This window comes from Epinephelus lanceolatus, chromosome 8 (assembly GCF_041903045.1).
Source record: "Epinephelus lanceolatus isolate andai-2023 chromosome 8, ASM4190304v1, whole genome shotgun sequence".
Lineage (NCBI taxonomy): Eukaryota > Metazoa > Chordata > Actinopteri > Perciformes > Serranidae > Epinephelus > Epinephelus lanceolatus.
Window position 1 is genome coordinate 40,823,790 of NC_135741.1, and position 19,399 is coordinate 40,843,188.

At 40.0% G+C, this 19,399-nt stretch overlaps 1 protein-coding gene across 6 annotated transcripts; it reads left to right on the plus strand.

Annotated features, from left to right (window-relative positions):
- The first annotated feature begins 1,533 nt into the window (after positions 1 to 1,533).
- On the plus strand, positions 1,534 to 19,188 carry ikbkg (inhibitor of nuclear factor kappa B kinase regulatory subunit gamma). 6 transcript variants are annotated; one of them, XM_078170303.1, is made up of 16 exons: positions 1,534 to 1,553; positions 2,683 to 2,823; positions 3,959 to 4,224; positions 5,139 to 5,213; positions 5,310 to 5,411; positions 6,742 to 6,927; positions 8,386 to 8,447; positions 8,731 to 8,778; positions 10,208 to 10,310; positions 10,467 to 10,582; positions 10,687 to 10,839; positions 11,250 to 11,322; positions 11,432 to 11,566; positions 13,800 to 13,936; positions 15,786 to 15,862; positions 17,987 to 19,188. In XM_078170303.1, the coding sequence occupies exons 2-16, from the start codon at positions 2,685 to 2,687 to the stop codon at positions 18,157 to 18,159; spliced, it is 1,845 nt and encodes a 614-aa protein (XP_078026429.1). In that variant the 5' UTR covers positions 1,534 to 1,553; positions 2,683 to 2,684; the 3' UTR covers positions 18,160 to 19,188. The 6 variants fall into 6 exon arrangements, with proteins under 6 accessions (XP_078026429.1, XP_033485321.2, XP_033485323.2 ...); XM_033629430.2 differs by having other exon boundaries at positions 1,551 to 1,916; XM_033629431.2 differs by lacking the exon at positions 1,534 to 1,553 and adding an exon at positions 2,418 to 2,540.
- The last annotated feature ends 211 nt before the right edge of the window (positions 19,189 to 19,399 follow it).

Genomic DNA, 19,399 nt, shown 5'->3' on the forward strand with positions numbered 1-19,399 from the left:
CCATCTTCTGAGGTACACACTTTGTCCTCTCAATTACAAAAGTATGCACTCAATCCAAAAACGAGATAGTTTACAATTCTTTGTGAATGCAGGTAGTGCATCGGGGTCTGTAATCCAGCTTTGGGCTGCCAAATCATGTGGATGTATGTTGTTTTTTGTGACTAGTTTGTTCAAATACCGTTGCTGGAACACTTTAGCAAGCACAAGTAGCGCAATGTAATCCTCACAAGATGACACGTTCATCCAACAAATTTTACACAGCGTGATGCTCTCAATTAGATTTCACATTCTCTGTTAGAAAACTGTAAGATGCAGAAAGCAAAGAAAGAGAAAAACATTAGAGAGTATTTTGTCAACATGGTGGTGAAGATTCTTAGTCATCCAGGTTATAGTAATCTTAAATGCTATACTGTAGGCAACTGTTGCCTATGATACAGCACTTAAGTCTTTTGTCAACCATCTGATGTATGCTAATTAGTCATCCTGTCTCCTTACAGTGCTGGCCCACAACAGCTGCTCAGAGTCTGCTGAAGTTACAGTGTGCAATATGACATCAAGTTTAACTCTAAAAAAATGTTATCATGATAATTAAAAGCATGGTAGTTTAGAAGCAAAAATGTCCTTCATTCTTTATGTCAGATCAAGTGCTAAATGTGGTAAACAAAGGGATATATTTGGGTCATTCATCAGGGATGATCTATGTGATGATGATAATGATGATGATGATGATGATGTACAGTGCTAGTGTTGTAAACTCTACACTCAAGCAAATGCACTAGCACATCAGTTTCATGTGTGTACAGATTATGTTAATGCAGCCCCATTAAGAGCCTACTGTACTCCACTATACACAGTCCACTTGTGGTGTGTTTCAATGACTTGTGAACTGCAATGATATATCCATGCTGTCGTAGTGTTTACTTTATTTTATGCTGATATGGACCCATGTTTCTTAAATAAAGATGAATTGAATTGAAGACTTGAGTTGAATGCTGCATTAAATCATGATCAAAATTGTATGGTTTAAAGGGACAGTTTGATTTTTTGAAGAGGGGTTGTATAGGGTACTTATCTATAAACAGTATATCACATACAGTAGATGTTAGTCAGTGAGCCCCCAGTTTGGAGAAGCAGGCTAGAGTCAGATGTGAAAGCTAGGTAATCTACTGCTGTGGAGGGGTCAGCAATAAGATGTATATCAGGCACCTAAAAAAGTCCCACTTAAGAAAAGCAATACCATTTTAAGTGTACATTATACTGAGAGTATTTTCACTGCTTTACCATCAGACAGTAATTTCCGTTCATAAAGTTAAAGCTATTATATGGCCCTCTTTAAAACCAGACCGGACTTTTTTAAAGTGGCTTCGGTGTTGGACTCCTGTCTGCTTCTCCAAACTGGGGTTGTGCTGACTAGCATCGACTGTAGGTCATAGCTACACTGTGTATAGATGAATACCTCACACAAGCACAGTACATAAAATCCGAACTATCCCTTTAACAAAGAGGTTGGCCGCAGCCTGGAAGGAAGTGTTGCCTGAGAGGGTGAATTCAGGGTAAAACACTCAACGGTATTTCCTGAGCTAACTACATTCGCTTAGGCTCTGACAGATAACCTCAACCCACCTTAACACGTTTTAGGATAACATTACAAAACTGGGCAGAATGCCTTTCGGAACATATACAGTTTGTTGATGTAGATCGTTGTTTATGTCAGTCAACAGGTGCCTAAGAAAACCTAGCTACTGGTTGCTAAATTATCCTAGCTAACGTTAGCTAATAGCTAACTTACACCGCGAGCTATTTAGCATCAGCCAGCTTTCTAACGGTGGCTAAACAGATAACGTTACGCTTACTAACAGGTTGTATTTGAGTGACAGCCTGTTATTCCGGACAACCAAACTGAAAAAGAAGAGAGGGTAAGAGGACTTTCGCACATGTAATGTATGTAACGTTACGTTAGCAACACGTTATGACCCTTAGTGTGGGGAAGAAATCAACATCGTTCTAACGTTGACGTTTGCAGTAATAAATATGAGTTGATTACACGTGTGAGCTTTTGGTCATATCAGCAGTTGAAATTGACGACTGGTGGTTTTACTTCTGATTATGATGTAAACAAATACATAAGACAAGCAATGTGTTTCAGATGAGCTGTTTGCCTCATGGTATTGGGAATGACGTAATGTTTTCGTCCTGTTCGCCGATACCTGGATGTAGGTTATACGGCACAAAGGGCAGTACTGACAGTACAAGGGTGAGTGTTGAGATAAGAGCCTGTCAACAGGCCTCCTTAGACAAATGGACCAGGATAGTGAGGAGGGATTAAATTGAAAGAGAAAGTTAATACCTCAGGCCGCCTAACGGGGATGAGGCGTGGTATGCCATGTGTCACTATGATGATGAATGCAGATCCTGTGTCGACGTCTTCGCCCGCAGCGCCCCTCTCTACGTCTGGGGTTAGGGGTTAGGTTAGGTGCAGCAGGTTAGACATCTAAAGAATTATTGTTTCTTCTATGGGATAAGGTTGAGCTCTGTTGAAGGTAAAGTGAAACGTATATCTACGGAGAAACAGACTTGAATATAACATGGTTGCTCGATATTGTTATTGGTGCAGTGGTGCTCCGCCTGAATAACGGCCTTGTGAGGTGTGTATGTGTAGATAATACTCTGCATTTTTTATAGGGATGGTGCAGCCCCAGCCTGATGGCCCAATGCAGTGGGACATGTCCGGAGAAGAGAGTGGAGGGACCCTCAGGGTCCCACCTGAGCTGGCTGCCAATGAAGTGGTGACCAGGTTGCTGGGTGACAACCAGCAGCTTAGAGGTAGGATGTATTTTCATAATTGAATAATAATTAAGAGAAATAAAGCATAATACACTCCAGCCATTTGTCAAATATGGTTTATCTCTGCTGGGCATTACTGATGGAATCAAATAGCACGTTTTAACAAAGGCTGGCACAGAACATGGTTGAAATGCTGAAGTGTTAATTGGTGATTTCAAAGAAAATAATAAAAAAAAATTTAGTAATACAAGCATTATATAAGTAGAGGCATTCATTACAGTAAAGCAGCAGGGTAGGACACAAATGTGCATGTTCAAATAAACACAAGAAGTTTGTGCTTCTTGTGCTTGTGAATATTGAGCTGCATGTGTCCCCTGCACCGCCCTTGAGATCTGTGCATATGCTCTGAAAATTGTGTGAAACTGTAAATGCCAAAATATTGCTAAGCATGTAACAAAAGTAAAAAAGAGTAATAAAGTCAGTGACCTAACTCAGTATTATTAGATACACAACAATATTTATTTAAAGTATGCTAACTTTAGCTTTCATAAGCTACTGGTCATGCCAGACCAAGATTGATTGTTAGCTGGGGAAAATATGTTATTTCATGTTTCAAAGGTAACATAGTCTCTCCCTAAGCTCTGGAAATCCCAACATAAACACTGCACAATAAAATTAGAAATACATTTGACATAGTTTCATATTACAATATTGGTTAAATCTGTGGTGTTTGAAAAGTGGTTTGGCATCAGGGATACTGCTCTAGAGTGGTTCAGATCTTATTTATTGACTTACTTATTAAAGAGAACTCCATCTATAGTGACTGGTGATGCCTCCTTTTCTTTGGCCCTCTGACCTGTGGTGTTCCCCAAGGCTCCATCCTGGGCCACATTGTTGTTATGTGTGTATGTGTTGTTACTGCCAATGTAATTTTTTTTTCTCTTGATTCTTTTTGGTCTACCAAAGTCTCTCGAAATTTCACAGAAATTTTCTTTGCTCCCTGTCAAACCTGTAGCCAGAAACCTTGGTGTAATATTTGTCAGAATAGGTTAATTTTATTATTATTATTATTACGTGTTTAGTTCTACCTGTTGTTGTAATAGTTTCTCTGTGTCACTCTATATCATTATCGATCTCCTACTTCTCCTCTTACCTTCATTGTTCTGTCCCCCAGAGGCCTTGCGGCGGAGCAATCTTGCATTACGACAACGCTGTGAGGAGATGGAGGGATGGCAGCAGAGGACAAGAGAGGAACGAGAATTTCTCAGCTGTCGTTTCCAGGAGGCCAGGGCCCTGGTGGAGAGGCTAGCCCAGGAAAACCACTCATTACAGGGCTTGGTGAATGGACCAGCCTCCACTGCTAACAACTGCTGCAGCTCCAGCCAGACTGAGGACCTGCAGGGGCGCCCGGCAAGGAGCAGACCACTGGAGGGACCACAGGTTAGCTAGATGAGATTCAAATACCTGCATCCTCATATTCATACATAGTAAGGTGTTTTTGCATTTTAACAATTTAGTTCCACTAGTACATACTGTGTCTTCCATTGTTATATTTTATAATCCTGTGATGGAATATGTTTGTGTACGCAAAGATTATACATTTTTTTACCAATATTTCTCATGTTAGTTGTTTTTATTCTGTATATTTTTACAGTAGTTTTGTGCTCATACTTCTTAGTTGATGTAAATAATATATAATAATGCATTTCCCATGTTTTGTTTCATGTAAGAGAGAAAGAGAATGACGAGGAAAGAAAAACCATTTAAGCCTAGGGAGGCATAAATGGTTTTTCTGCTACTATATTTATTCTTTTTCATCCGCTTTTTAGTTGGCTAACAATAGAACACAGCTTTGTTACTTTGCTGAGTCTCAGCCCACTAGATGTTTGTTCTACCTCTTCTTATTCTCTGTGATCACCTGTGTTTTGATACAACCAAACTCACAATATAGTTGTTCCCATTTACATGTTTTTCTGTTTGGTTTTTCAAATCAAGCATGAAATAGTGATTTAATCACAGCCCATAAAGACTGCATGTTAACCAACAGCCATTGCCAAGTTGCTGCACTGCGGATCAAATCATGATTGATGAAATAAACATAAGTGCAGGTTAATGACAACAGAGGAGCAGTTGCATGGGCTATATTGACATTTCAAATGAATGATCACAGAGACAGAAGGTTGTCGTTACGTTTTCAGCCACAAAGCATCACATCTAAATGTCTGTTTAGGATTCTGGTAGAACACGTAAAGTGTGGGCAAAAAAAAGAAAACTACATTAGAAATGTGTCTGCTGAAGAATAGTTGTCTCGCTTTTTAAATGTCTCCTGTGGATTTTGGAACCACTTGTTTCAGACACTAGATCAGCGGGAGAAGAAAAGAGTTGAAGAGACGGATCAACACACACAGACCACGCCACCTCGCAGCCTGGTAAGATGTGTGGCACTGTTAATCATGGATGTTTTATGATTCGATTTTTGATGTATTTGTTCATTTTCCATCTAACTGGTATGTCCATGTGTCTAGGGTGATGCGAGTGTGCATAGCTCCTTGAGTAGCGCCCTCCCCTCTCCCCCCACCTCACTTTCAGAGGCATGGGGGGAGATAATGGGCAGGGAAAATGGCCAGGTGAGCCTGCTCACTGCATCCCGCTTGTCCCCCCAATCAGATCCCTGACACTGATTCTGTGGCCGTCCCACCTCTAGTTAAATGCTTCACCCCACCTTACCTTTCATTGCATTAAGGGAGAACTTAAAGAGCCTGACTTCCTACTCGGAAAACAACATGGTATGGCCTGTGAAGTCAGAAGTGCAAATACAAAACCTGGCACTTAGGACCAAAAAATGTTTTAATAATAACACTAGCTATGTTATGGGGAACTGTATTTTACATTAGGCAATATTGAGGTCATCCATGTTTTATCCCTTATATTTCCGAGCAGGATCACTGGACTTAATGGTAGTTGGACACCAGAAATTTCTCTGTGTGTGTTTGAAATCGCATTCTAACATACTGCATACTACATACTCAGTCAGTATGTACTGCATAGCCTACTGAGCACTACATTAATGGTTAAGTATGCCATTACCAGTAGACTGTTTACACTGAAGTATACTCAGTCAATATGTATTCTCTGCATCACAGGACTGTACCAATCACGTTAACGATCCAAGCAACCATTAAATGAAAAACTATTCCTTAAGTAGTTAAACATTAAAAGGATGCATACATAAATTAATCAATAATAATATTCCAGTAATATGTAGAATATATATAGCACTCTGAATGGGGGCATTTTGCATAAGGTGTACTTTTACATTTGATATTTAAAGTACATTTTGAAGCCTATACTTCTGTACTTGAGTTACATTTTGAACGCAGGACTTTTACTTTCAGTGGAGTATTTTTATACTGTGGTATTACTACTTTTACTTCTTCCACCACTGATTTTGGGGCGGTTGACTTAAGTTTAAGTAAGTTTACTTCTCAGAAATTCTTGCTAATCTAGGATACATCCAGGCATTGCTCATGTACTCAAAATCCGCATACTATGCAGCTGAAACACACTACATACTCATTTTGTGACACACTTATCAATAATATATGCGATATATTGGTATATATCGGTATGTATATTGGTATACATATATTGATATATATGTTGGTATGCGATTTCAAACAGTGCCAACCTCTCACTTTGAATGGAGCACAGCATTAACACACAGCGCTAATCCACCAATCAATCCTTTTTTTTTTTTAAATCCCTCGCTGTCTCCTTGTATAAATCCCTGTTTGTGTTCTCTCACATGTTGGTGTATTTCTACTTTTTGCTTGGTGTCGGTCCTCCAGTCCAGCCGGGGGTGAATGTGGTCTGTCTCTGTCCAGTTCCCTCCTGTCATCACTTCCTACTTGCATCCATTCATCCCAGGCTCTTTCACTTTTATGTTACTTTCCTCAGCCTGTGGAAGGTGCAAACGAGTTCCTCCAGCTGCTGAAGAGCCACAAAGAAAAACTGGAGGAAGGGATGAGAGACCTGAGGAGGAAGAATGAGGAGCTGGAGAGCCAGAGGGACGAGGGAGAGAAGGAGAGGGAGCGAATGCGGCGTTGCATTGATCAGCTGCGAGCCAAACTGGTCCAGGCACAGGTAACACTGTGATCCAAACACGCATAAATTCTACCCTAGGCAGTTATAATACTACAGATGAGTTGGATACACAGAGGGAAATAACAAGAGACAAATACTCGGTTGATATTATTATTGAATTTTAGGTCCAGGAAAAGTTAATGAAGCATTAAGTATCAGGTGGCTCGTGCAGGAACAATTTTGTAGTGTTATGTAGTGTTCCAAGTGGGATTCAGTCAGAAAAATTTTAATGGGAAAATTCTGGTATTTTTCAACCGAACTCTTGTCACTTCTGTTTAAGAAATTCCGGTAACAGGACTGAAACTTTCTTATGTGACACCAAGTCCATATTTTTCATACGTGATTCTTTAAATCTGTGATCCTTCAAAAATCCTTATGCATAGAAACCTTGCACAGTCCGATGCCTTTTATTGGTGTTTGTTGCAGAAATTTGCAATGCAAGACAGAATGGAAAGACATTTACTCCCTTGCTTCTCTTCACTGGAGGTGCCAACCTGGCTGTCGCCACTCTCTGCCCGCATCTTGCATTTGGCACCACAGCTACCCAAGGGGGCTGACCTGTCCTCTCTTTCTCCACACTCTCTCTCTCTCTCTCCATTTGTGAGCTCCTCATCCTCTATTACATCCACCTTCTCATAGTCATCATCATCTGCCTGAATATTACTATCTGACCTGTTGAAGTAAGCTATCTGAGTTATGAAAGAATACTGTGCACCTTTTTCTCTGTCTTGCTGCAGATGTTGTGTGTCCTGCAGGTTACGCCACATTTTCTTCAATGCTTCTCGGTCAAAAAACTCTTTCTAGGTTTTGACGGTTGCGATAAAACACAGAAAATCAAACCCGTTCTTAAACTTTATTGACAGACAAAAATTTTGAAGTCAGTGTGTGAACGAGGTTGACACAACATGAGGTTGTATTTTATTTATAAGCCTGCAACAATTTCAGACGAAAAAGTAGGACGTGGTGTGCAAAGGCCTTAACAAGGGGAGGACATACAAACCTGGAATCATCTTGTTGTGAGGTGACAGTGCTAACCACTGCACACTGTGCAAAAAAAGGATCAGACAATTATAAATAATACAAAAATAAAACAATAATAGAGTAAAATACACAACAGTGTTGTAAGATAAATACATAACACGATTAAATCAGTCAAAGTCCCTGCACCTTGAGGGTAGGCTCAAAGAACTGCGGGTTGTATTAGATTAACTTGCTCTATTTGCATAATGAATATAAAATCAGCACAAGCAAAATTTTACCTAATGTATCATGCAATCATGTTTTAAATTAACATCAAAGGTTATTAAACTGGATTAAAAAATTGTTTAGAGAACTAATTAGATATTCAACTGCTTGTGAATAGTGTCTCCATGTACAATAGAGATGTTATGGGTATAGATACAAGGATTTGCTACTTTATCTGTGAAAAAGACTATATAAGTATGAATGTTTTTACAGGCAGGCAGTGCTACTGAGGAGGCTGTTCAACATCGCTCTGAGGCGCAGCACTCCTCTGACTGGTAAGACACATTTTGGCTTCCAGTACAAAATACCTAAATGCATTGTTTGAAACTAACAGCGCTACACTGACTTTCTGTGTTTAACCAGTTGTTATCAGCAGCTTTTGGACTGAATGTTGTTTAACTAATCTTAATTATACTGTATGTCTGCAGATAATTCTCCTCTTACGCCGTAAGGACACTAGCATGCTCTTTTATTTCTGTGTTTCCTCTGCTTAATTAAAGGCTGACTTTTGAGATGTCTTCCTCCTCCTCCTCCCTCTCTGTCTGTTTCCTTCTCCAGCTCTAGCCTGGCTAAACTCACAGAGCAGCTTCAGGCCACACAGGGCAGGTGAGCCCACAGCTCTGTGTGGCTTTCTCTTTCTCCCTGTGTGCATGCCTTCTTTCCAGTTACTGGTGCTACCTGCCTGTCTCTTATTTTTGTGCTTGGTTGCTTAATTGTCTTCAAACTCGCTGTCCTGTCTTTACATTAAAGGATTACAAGTTGTGTTTTGTTAGCTTACCTTTTAACATCAAACTGGCTAGGACTGGGCTCTATACACCGATCAGTCAGAACATTAAAACCACTGACGGGTAAAGTGAATAATACTGATCAGCTTGTTACATTGCAGTGTTCTGCTGGGTAACTTTTCGTCCTGGCTTTCATATGGATGCCACTTAACACAGTCCACCCCCCAAAACAATGTTGCAGAGCACCTCATGGCATTGGCACTCCCCAGTTGATCCCAATCTGATCAAACATCTGTGGGACATGCAACTACCCCACCTCACAACCCACAGGACTTAAAGGATCCTCTGCCAGAAAAACTGACATTGAGGGCATACAGAGTAAAATCTTTATTGAAAGAGTTACATGTTGTTGATATCCTCTCTTTATATCTTTTTTTTTTTTTCTTGAGAAAAGTCAACTTGCCTATTGTTCTGTAGGAAAATGACAAATTTAGCCCACATTTAAATATTATAAGTAGTTAACTTGACATTATAAATATGATCTGATATTCAAAATGTGCGACACCTAATGCTACTGTTGACCGCTCTGCTCTGTAGCTGCTTAAGCTAATGTTAAGTTTAGCATCACAGACTTAGAGCTGCTTCACTGCTGTTTATGCTGCAGATTTCACTTCAGAGCTTTTATGATTATAAATGTAGAACAATATTAGGATGTACTATCTCTGTACTATCTACAGCAAAAAGGTACTGCCCACTTCCTAGTTTTACAAACATAAAAATATACAGTGGTGTTCCTTTCATACTCACAGAATCAGCTGGTTTATGTTCATTTGTGGTGCCTTGTAAGTTATGCAGAAGACAGGGCTTCTGCATAACTGGCACCTTTACTTTTGTTGCCAGTACCTCTGTACTTTAACTTTAGTTAAAAAAACAGGACTTTTTACATAGTGTGGTATTACTACTTTGACTTAAGTAAATGATCTGAATACTTCTTCCATCACTACACACAATTAACATTGATTAGTTACAGCTGAATAAATTTGCTGGGGACAGTCATTATTCAGATCAACGGTCAACAGCTTAAACTATCACTTACCTCAGCTTGTAAAGACAGCATTATTATGTAAGTGAGAATTTCATAAATTTGCAACTCTTGCGAAAACTCTTTAAAATCGCACTTTCTGCATAAAAATGATCATTCAGCCCTCCTTTGTCGTACTGATACATATACAGTGTATTGTAATAATATATAGTATATGTATATCTATTGAAATTTACCCCAGCTGAGTTATGATCTATTGTGTCTGTAGGTATCGTGAGTTGGAGGAGAAGCTTGATTATCTGCAGAAGAGTTCAGCTCAGCGGGACAGAACTGAAGCTCTGCTCAAACAGAAGGACAAGGACTGTGCCCAGGTGTGAACTATGAACTGCTGTGATTTTTTCACTCCTATGACCATAAGCCAAAATTTCAAATCTTTTAACAACTGAAATTACAGGTGGCGCTGTACCAAGCAGCTGTATAATGTCAACTGTAACCACAATACCTTAAAGCATTTTGTATGTTAACAGCTGGCCAAGGACTGTGAGGCTCTGAAAGCTCAAGCAACGTCCCTATTAGGAGAACTGAATGAGAGGCAGAGCTGCCTGGAGAAGAGCGAGCATGAACGCAAAATGTTGGATGACAAGTAAGATGTCACGTCAGCATAAATACATATGTAGAGACCTCTCTGTGTTCCTCTGTAGGTTGCATGTGTGCTGACGTGTTTCTTTCTACTGTACTTGTGTGCAGGCTAAGCAATAAGGTGAAGGCCCTGCAGGTGGCAGAGCGGGAGCTGGAGCAGCAGAGGAAGCAGCATCATGTGGCCATGGACAAGCTGCTGCTGCAGACCCAAAGCCTGGAACAGGCCCTAAAGACGGAGAGACACGTCGTCACAGAGGAGAAGTGGGTTCAACAAATGCAAACACAGATCATTTTGTACTTTTGTGATGTTTAGAAAGATGTATAACAGAGAGACTGCTTTCACATGCATTAAAAAACAACTTTTCACTTAATAGAAGTTGTTTGTGGTATTAAACATTCAATGATCAGAAAAATAGAAGCTCCTGTTGAGTACCATGGTATCACATATGTCAAAGTCCCAAAAAATATATTTTTTGATCTTGTGGAAAAAAGATGTTCACAAAAGATAACACATTTGACATTTCATCTTCTGCTCACAAGATATATGTCAGGGGGTTTCCAGTTTGCTACTGGGTTTTAAAAAAAAAACTTCAATACTGTTACCAGCATGACATTTGAAATCTGATGCAATACTGAATGGTAAAATTTTCTATTCCTCGTTTTCCTCGTAGGAAAAAACTGACACAATTGCAGCATGCCTACACATGTCTGTTTAGAGACTATGATTCCAAACTGAAGAGTGAGGTAAAAACACATTTAAACTTCTATTTATTCTCATTAGTTTTGCTATTTAGCTCTTATGGATTGATGTCTTAATATTTGTTTGTGTGTGTTGTGCGTGTGTGTCTTCCAGGGAGGAGATCTGTGTAGCCGACTAGAGGAGGCAGAGCGAGCGCTGGCCCTGAAGCAGGATCTGATTGATAAACTGAAGGAGGAGGTGGAGCAACAGAAAGGCTCCCTGGAGACTGTTCCGGTCCTCACTGCACAAGTACAGTCACACAGCTGTTGAGCATATCTGCACAGAAATCACTTTGTCCATTTGCATTGTTATGTGCTGTTCAGTTATGTAGTCACTGACTTTGTAGTTTGTTCCCTTTTTTTCCAAACTAAGTATTGCACCACTATTCACTTCATTACAATCACCAGCAGGCAATTGCATCACTGCTTATAACTCTGTACATTGAGGACACTGCTTCTGACTTCCTCCATTCAATAGTACTTTTAGTCTTTTGCTTGTGTCAACAGTTACATTCAGTTTCTGTATAAAACTAGGCCTATACAAGCACTGTTTAGGAGGTAAACAGCCACCTATCTGCCACAGAGTTGATTGTTTCTTGGCTTTAAGTAAGCTTTAAATGGTTTTAAATTGATCTCTAAATATGAGGGCTGAGCTGACAATTCTGCACACAGCATCCAGCATCCATCCACAGCTCTGTCACGGCTCTGTCACAGTTTCAGTGTCCACTGAAAACACTTCAGAAGTTGTTTTGTTGACAATTTTAACTGATGCTTTCAGGCTGCTCTTGTATATGACAACCTTTTGTTCCTTTGAACTTTCTGTCATCACTCAGTCGCTCGCGTCAGTGTAGCTGATCTCACAGCACAGACGCTGTCATGAACTTATATTTTTGTTTTGATCTGACAAAGTTGTGATCATAAAATAATGATTATCTGACAACAGAAAAATATATAGATGAAAACAGCTAGGTGAATTTGACTGTGTTATAACACAGTGACAACAGAGAGCAGGAGGGGACAAAATTAGGTTTAGGGGGAGATCTCCTTCGCTCTTTCCTTTCTCATGAAAAAACAGTTTTGCTGTGTACATTTGAAGATGAAGTCAGAAACAAAATAAAAGCATTATATTTATCATTTAATGGTAATGTCTAGTAAATACAGGAGTTTATATACATTCACAAGTGAATTTCTGCTTCCAAAGACTTAAGCTGCTCTGACAAAATTAGACCCATTGAGTAAAGCCTCCTGGGTCTTGGTACTACTTTGATCATCAAATTTTGTATGTCAAAGCCGAATCTTTTTATACCTCCGCATCAGCGACAGCCGAAGCCAAAGGTATTACGTTTCAGGTTGTCCATCTGTCCGTCCATCCCATTCTCATGAACACAATATCTCAAGAACACACTAAGGAAATTTCTTCAGATTTGTGACAAAACGTCCCCTTGGACTTAACAATGAACTGCTTAGATTGTGGTGGTTGAAGGTCAAAGGTTAAGGTCACTGTGACCTTAAAAAACATGTTATTGGCCATAACTCCAGAATTCATATGATAATTATGAAAAAATTTCACACAAATATCTAATAGGACAAATAATGAAGTGATGACATTTTATATCCAAAAGGTCAACTTCAATTTGACCTTATAATGTTCTGCAAAAACACTTTTCTGGCCATTACTCAGTGTCATATCTCAGGAACAGAAGGGGAGTCATTGGTCAGATACTGAATTGGTGACACTTATCTCGTGTGTCCACCTTGAAAATGTGCTAATTGTATGGAGTTTCTGTGCTGCCGTGGGGAGATATGTGTGAAGACGCCATGTTTTCACAGAGTGCAACCTGACTGGTTTGCGAACGCACGCAACCCTGAGGCGGTAATTCTGACTTAGACATATACATATATATATCATTTAGAATGTGACACTGGTACAAACATCTGCAATTTTTTGTGCTGATTGGCAAATAATTGCAGTTGTGGGATATACAACAATGGAATGTTGCGGTGCTACTTATTTCCTTTGAGGTCTACATGTTAGGGCCTTTTAGGTTCTGCCTTTGGCTACATTACAGCAGAAAGGGCCTAAATAATACTTTCAGTCATCTGAGGTGATCTCTAATGCAAATTAACTTCGGATTTGGTGATGGAGAAGGTGCAGAGAGTCTCATCAGCTTGAGGATTCAGTGTTAAAGATTTTTCATAAATGTAGTAATGCCCTCCTTTAGTAAAGTATGTACCAGAATTTAAAATACCCCCCAATAAAAGTGACATAACCAGTTTACACTGCATTTAAGCTAAGCCAACACTTGAATAAAAATTGCATTCTAAACATCATGGCAGTTAATTAAGCCCTACCTATGATTCACTTGTCAGCTATGCACAAATCAGCCACACCTTCATTTTGACAGGTACACGGAAATGAAACAAAATGGCCGTTGTTGAGTGGAATCATATGTCCCTCCCTCTCTCACTGTTTTTATCCTCAGGCAGAGATTTACAAGGCAGATTTCCTAGCAGAGCGAGAAGCGAGAGAGAAGCTGAACCAGAAGAAGGAGGAGCTGCAGGATCAGCTGACTCAGGCCCTGGCTGAGATTGACAGGCTTAAGCAGGAGGCCACAGCACGGTAAGTTAATTCTGAAAGGGGAAAAAAACAAAATACAGGCCCATTTCCATTTCCAATTATTTGTGTCCTGAATGCAGATGTTTATGCACCAGTCACACAGTTGATGGCTCATCTTGCTGTCAGCTCCAATTGGCGATTTTGAGGAAAGTTCAAATCTCTGTTCATGTTATTTCTGGCCAGAGTTACATAGTACTTGTGTGCTGCATTCCTCTCCCTGCCCTCTAATCAGATGCAGTATCAGTAGCTGTTGGTACATTGTCAAGAATGACACTTCATGTCAGAAGTTGGTGTTGTGTCCATGATTGTCCTCTAAGTTGTAAGATATATTTGTCTCTCTAGACATTTTTTAAAGTGTGAGTAAACTAGGGCTGTAGTCAACCAAAGAAAATCTTGGTCAACTAAAGTCACACATAATCTTCAACTAATCGATTATTTTTGTGTGTGTGTGTGTGTGGGGGGGGGGGGGGGGGGGGGGGGGGGGGGGAGATCTGCACGTTATCTTTACTTCTGCGGTGGTGTGTCTGTGTCACTCTGCAGTTACACCTCCAAAACACTAGTCGGCGGTGGAGGACTGTGTTAAGTGCTGTAAAGTTTAGTTCAAATCAAACTTTATTTATACAGTTGATTCAAAACACACATTAAACATGGCTTAATAGAGACAATTTCAAACACAAGTACGCAAATTGGCTTCACTATAAATCGCAGAACTGACAGATAAACACTTGTCTTTATCTGGACACATTTCCCCGACCAAAACAACATGCTAGTACGTTATTAGCACAAGTCTATGGCGTTTTACATTGTATACATTAGCCTAGCGTCTAGCGATCTTTTCCTCTTCTCATATGAAACCAAGGACAACAGCAACATTCAACAAAGGTAACGGCACTCAATGTGGCTCCATTACACCTCACAACATTCACCGACAAAACAATTGTCTTATACTAAACACGTTTTCCAAGCAAATACAACATGCTAACGTTATTAGCGGCAGCCTATGACATTTTATATGGTATACATTAGCCTAGCGATGAGCAGAGATTTCCTCTGCTTATATGAAGCCAGGATAAATCCCGAAGTATAAATCCCTGAAGGATAAATCACACACACGACTTAAAATGCTTTTTTAGTGGAGGCCTTACTGTCTTAACAATTTATTGTTTTTTATCTGTGAAATACATAGTGATGTTACGCTCGAGCCAGTTTGCCCGACACAGTGTCGATCTTATGAAGCGCAAATGTTCCGAGGCAGTGTTTAGATCCTTGCTTCGGCACGCCCACAATCACGTGACTACCGGGAGCGAGGCCTCGTTACAGGCAGTCTTGAGGCTTTTCCAGGTCTTCCACTTAGATGCAGTTCTGACACACAGCCAGCAGATGTCACTCTTCTGACTGTATGAAATGCTTCAAAGCAGTGTGTCATTCTTGAAGCAGGTGTGTCAAAGTGGTTCAATGCTTCAAGAAACTTTGATGTCACCATCACTAGAAATACAAGTAAATACAAGCTTCGTTTCCACTAAGGGAAATGGTTTCAGCTTACAGAAACTGACAGGAGGTCGGCATCAACGCGACACTGAGCCTGAGGGTGGGCGAGTCCAAAGGGGGTGTTTTGATAACACCCCCATTTTCACAGGTAACTTAGCCTGTCCCCCCACCACAGGAAATACTGGATTAATCCTGGCAAGTTGTTGATGTAGCACTGTTCTCCTTATGAAAGTAATACGGCGATTATTTGACTAATGAGAATTTGGTCGGATGAGAGCATAGCGACCAAATAACCAACTAGTCACCCAGGACACTACAGCCCTAGGGTAAACATGAGAGTTGTCTTTTTATACCTCTGTTTCAGATTACGTATGGAGCAGATGAAGCTGCGACACGTGGACGACTTTACAACACGGGCCCCACGCATCCCACCCCCACAAGGTACATTACACCCAAAACATACAAAAGAACAAATTCAAAATTACATGCACATAGATGCTCTTTTTTTTAAGCCTTTCATGTATGAATTTAAGTGCGTCAGAAAAGTTTCAAAAATCCATGTAAATTTTCAACATATTTCAATAATAGATTATATAGTTAACTAGAAAAGTGCACTCTGTAGAGTGCAGATTTCTGCCAGACTGCCACCAAATCTGATCACTGCCACTCTAGTTAATACACACAGCACAGCTGCACCCAGTGGAACTGTTCCTCCAGGCTCTCTTACAGTCAAGATGGCGGCGGAGATAACAAACTTTTTTTTTTGCCCCCATTTCATATCCTCCCTTACTTTAGTGGATCATAACATATCATAACACAGTTATTATATTTGGCATGGAATTAATCTGCAGATTCTCCAGTTCAAAGTGAGACTTAACTTTTTTATGGATGTCAGTTTTTGAGCCACTACAAACACCAAAATGTGGCCTGCAACAGATGGTAAGGCTTCTTGTTTCTAGCTGAGTGGACTGCCAGAAATGCCCTTTGCTCCATGCCTTTGCTATGTGCTCATGCTGAGGAATCGTGGCCCTTAGTGGCGAATTAAGAGGAGTGAGGAGTCAGCATGGTATAATAGTCAGTAAAACAAGATTTTCAAAAATTGTGAATTACCACAACCATTAGAGGTCCATACATGTGCGCATAAAATATTAAGCTTATTGGTCCAGTAGTTTGCAAGATTAGGTGCAGACAGACAGATAGAGGCTCGCACTCACTCTAACACGCATGCACAAGACCAAACACATGATCCCCCCCCCCCCCCCCAGGCTTGCCTAGTGGATATGATAACAATTTTGACAAAAAAAAACAATGAGGGTCAGGCCACTCCTTTGTTTTCTCACCCGAATCACATATCTCCCCCACTAACTAAGCGCTGGGCTTTGAAGCCAATTTGACGTAGTGGACAAACCATGGAATTACAACCTTTAGGTCCGTCATGTGATGCTCTTGGGCCCAAGACGACTTTTTCATTGTGAAAGGGACATTTAAAGGAATACCTCACCTGCAAATGGACCATTAATTTGTCAATTACTCACCATGTGTTATCTTGAATTTGGGAAGAACACTTTGTTTTTCTCGCATGCCTCCATGGTGCAGGGAGAATCCAAAAACAAACAAAGCAAACAGCAAAATTATATCAAAACATCCGTTAACAAATTCTCACACAACTGGTGTAGTTTAACCTAAGTGTCATTTATCTAGTCGTCTGCTCAGTCCTTCCCAAACACATGCATTTTCCCTAAAACCTCATAACATAAAACACTTCTGTGCATCAGTAGTGCATTCTGAGCATACCTAAGTACATGCATGGGTAAGAGCTCTGCTTGAGCAGTGTGTCCAGGCACACTATTCTGCTGCGCATGAGACTGTTTGTACTGAAGTGTTGTAAATTGTAATATGTTAGCGAAAATGCATGTGTTTGTGAAGGACTGAGCATATGACTGGATAAATCATACTTATACGATTATACTGCACCAGATGTGTGAGAGTTTGTAAGCAGATGTTTTGATATACTAGTTTTGCTGTTAACAGTTTACACTTTACTTCAGTTATTAAGGATGTTTGCCTTCTTTGGATTCTTTGTTCACCGTGGAGGCATGCGAGAAAAACAGAGTTTTGTTCACAAAATGAAGGTAACACACAGTGAGTTATTGTTATACAAATGGTCATTTTGCAGGTGAAGTATTCCCTTGATTTTATTATAATGTATCATTTGAAAAACTCTTGTTTTGTAAATAAAAGTGCAGTTAAAAAGTTTCCCTCAGAAATGTAATGAAGGCAAGAAATAGAAATATTAATGTAAAGTACCTCTGAATTCTACTTAAGCACAATAATTAAGTAAATATACTTTGTTTCTTTTACCACTGTTGTGCAGCTTCACCAGTGAAACCCATGCAGCCCATACAAGAAATTGTCTTTTGAGATGTGGATTGCTGTAGTGACCACTGTGCACTCACTCTTTGTGGTCCCATTAAAACAAAAAAAAGGGAAATGTATTAATAAATTAGTTTTTTTTTTTTTTCCTGGTAAGAAGTTGTTTTAAAATGCTTTCTTTCCTTTGTGCAGCTTTCAACACAGTGCCCCCTGCCCCCTCATTCCGCAATCAGGGTCTGGTACCAGTCGGTGATCAAGGGGCAGCCGGAGCTGAGGAGCTCCCAGATTTATGTTGTCCTAAGTGCCAGTACCAGGCTCCAGATATGGACACGCTGCAGATACATGTCATGGACTGTATACAGTAACCTGGGCATAGCTCAGCACACCATGACACCAACACTTATATATACAGTATATTTACATTTTTGACGTTCCTTGTGTCTCCTACCAGCTCTGGGCACAGCCTGGAAAAACATGTTTGGTAGTTGCACCTTAATATTTCTGTCATGTACACACACATACAGAAACCTGGATACATACTGTGGATCTTTTAATTTTAAAAACTGAATGTTAGAATCAAGTGGCAATCGGATGGCAGTATGAACAACTGAAAGAAAAGAATGACAGCAAGATAATCAGCATGGTATTTTCCTCAAAGTGCTCCATAGATTGTAGCTTTTCCATTCTGCAACTCATCCTTTTTCATCATTCTTTTTTCTCCCAGCACCTCCTCTTGTATGCCCACTCTTGCCCCTCCCCATGATGGCACACTGATGCAAATTTCCATCAGTATTTGTATATGATCCCTGATACCCTCCTTACTCTAGTGGCATAGTGGGAACTGAGGAGGTAACTACATACTGTGGAATAAGTGTGTATACTTTGACTACATCATCCATGTTATACACATCAATAATCATTGGGCATAAGGTGAAAAAGTGACAGTTGAGAGGAGTACTTTTTCCCTCAAAGGAGGAAACCACATGACAATGTACCCTAGTGAGCTTTAAATAATATAGAGTATTCAAATATGTTTTGGTCATAAATGTTGCTGTCTGCATTACCTCAAAACATGTATTACTATGTATTAGAGATGGATTTACTCTTATTGAAAAAAGTAGCCATTCTCTGTGTTCTGTGCCTGTGTACACCTTTAACTGCACCACTGCTTTATCGCTGATGCTAGACCTGACCCTTTACCCAACATAGCTCTATTTGTGCCCCTTATTCTGTCTCATCTTTACCTGTGGCACCTGACTATCTATTGGAAGGTAAGCACACTGAGGGTTCCTTCACAATTTGTGTGAATATTGTCTGTAATTATACATAATTTGGTGCAAAGAATATTGTTTCAAAGTGTTGAAGATTTACAAAATAAATCAGTTATTCATTAGTCCTTCTGTGTGTTTTATCTTGTGTGTAACCTTAGTGTAGTAAGCTATGGCTGGGAAGACATGAACGATTGTTGACAGGCAAACTTCGTGAGTTAATGCAGGTATTGTATGATGGACAGTGATAACAGCCAATGACATTCATACATATGTCAATGTGCATGTGTCAATAAAGTTTCCTTCCTGGTAGAGTTCCAGTCGAGCAGAGCTGATG

Bases quoted from the DNA above. Each gene is read 5' to 3' on its own strand.
- ikbkg (XM_078170303.1), top strand. From the start codon at position 2,685: ATGGTGCAGCCCCAGCCTGATGGCCCAATGCAGTGGGACATGTCCGGA. The intron at 8,448-8,730 runs GTAAGACACATT...TTCCTTCTCCAG, and splicing joins GCGCAGCACTCCTCTGACTG to CTCTAGCCTGGCTAAACTCA. The intron at 10,583-10,686 runs GTAAGATGTCAC...ACTTGTGTGCAG, and splicing joins CGCAAAATGTTGGATGACAA to GCTAAGCAATAAGGTGAAGG.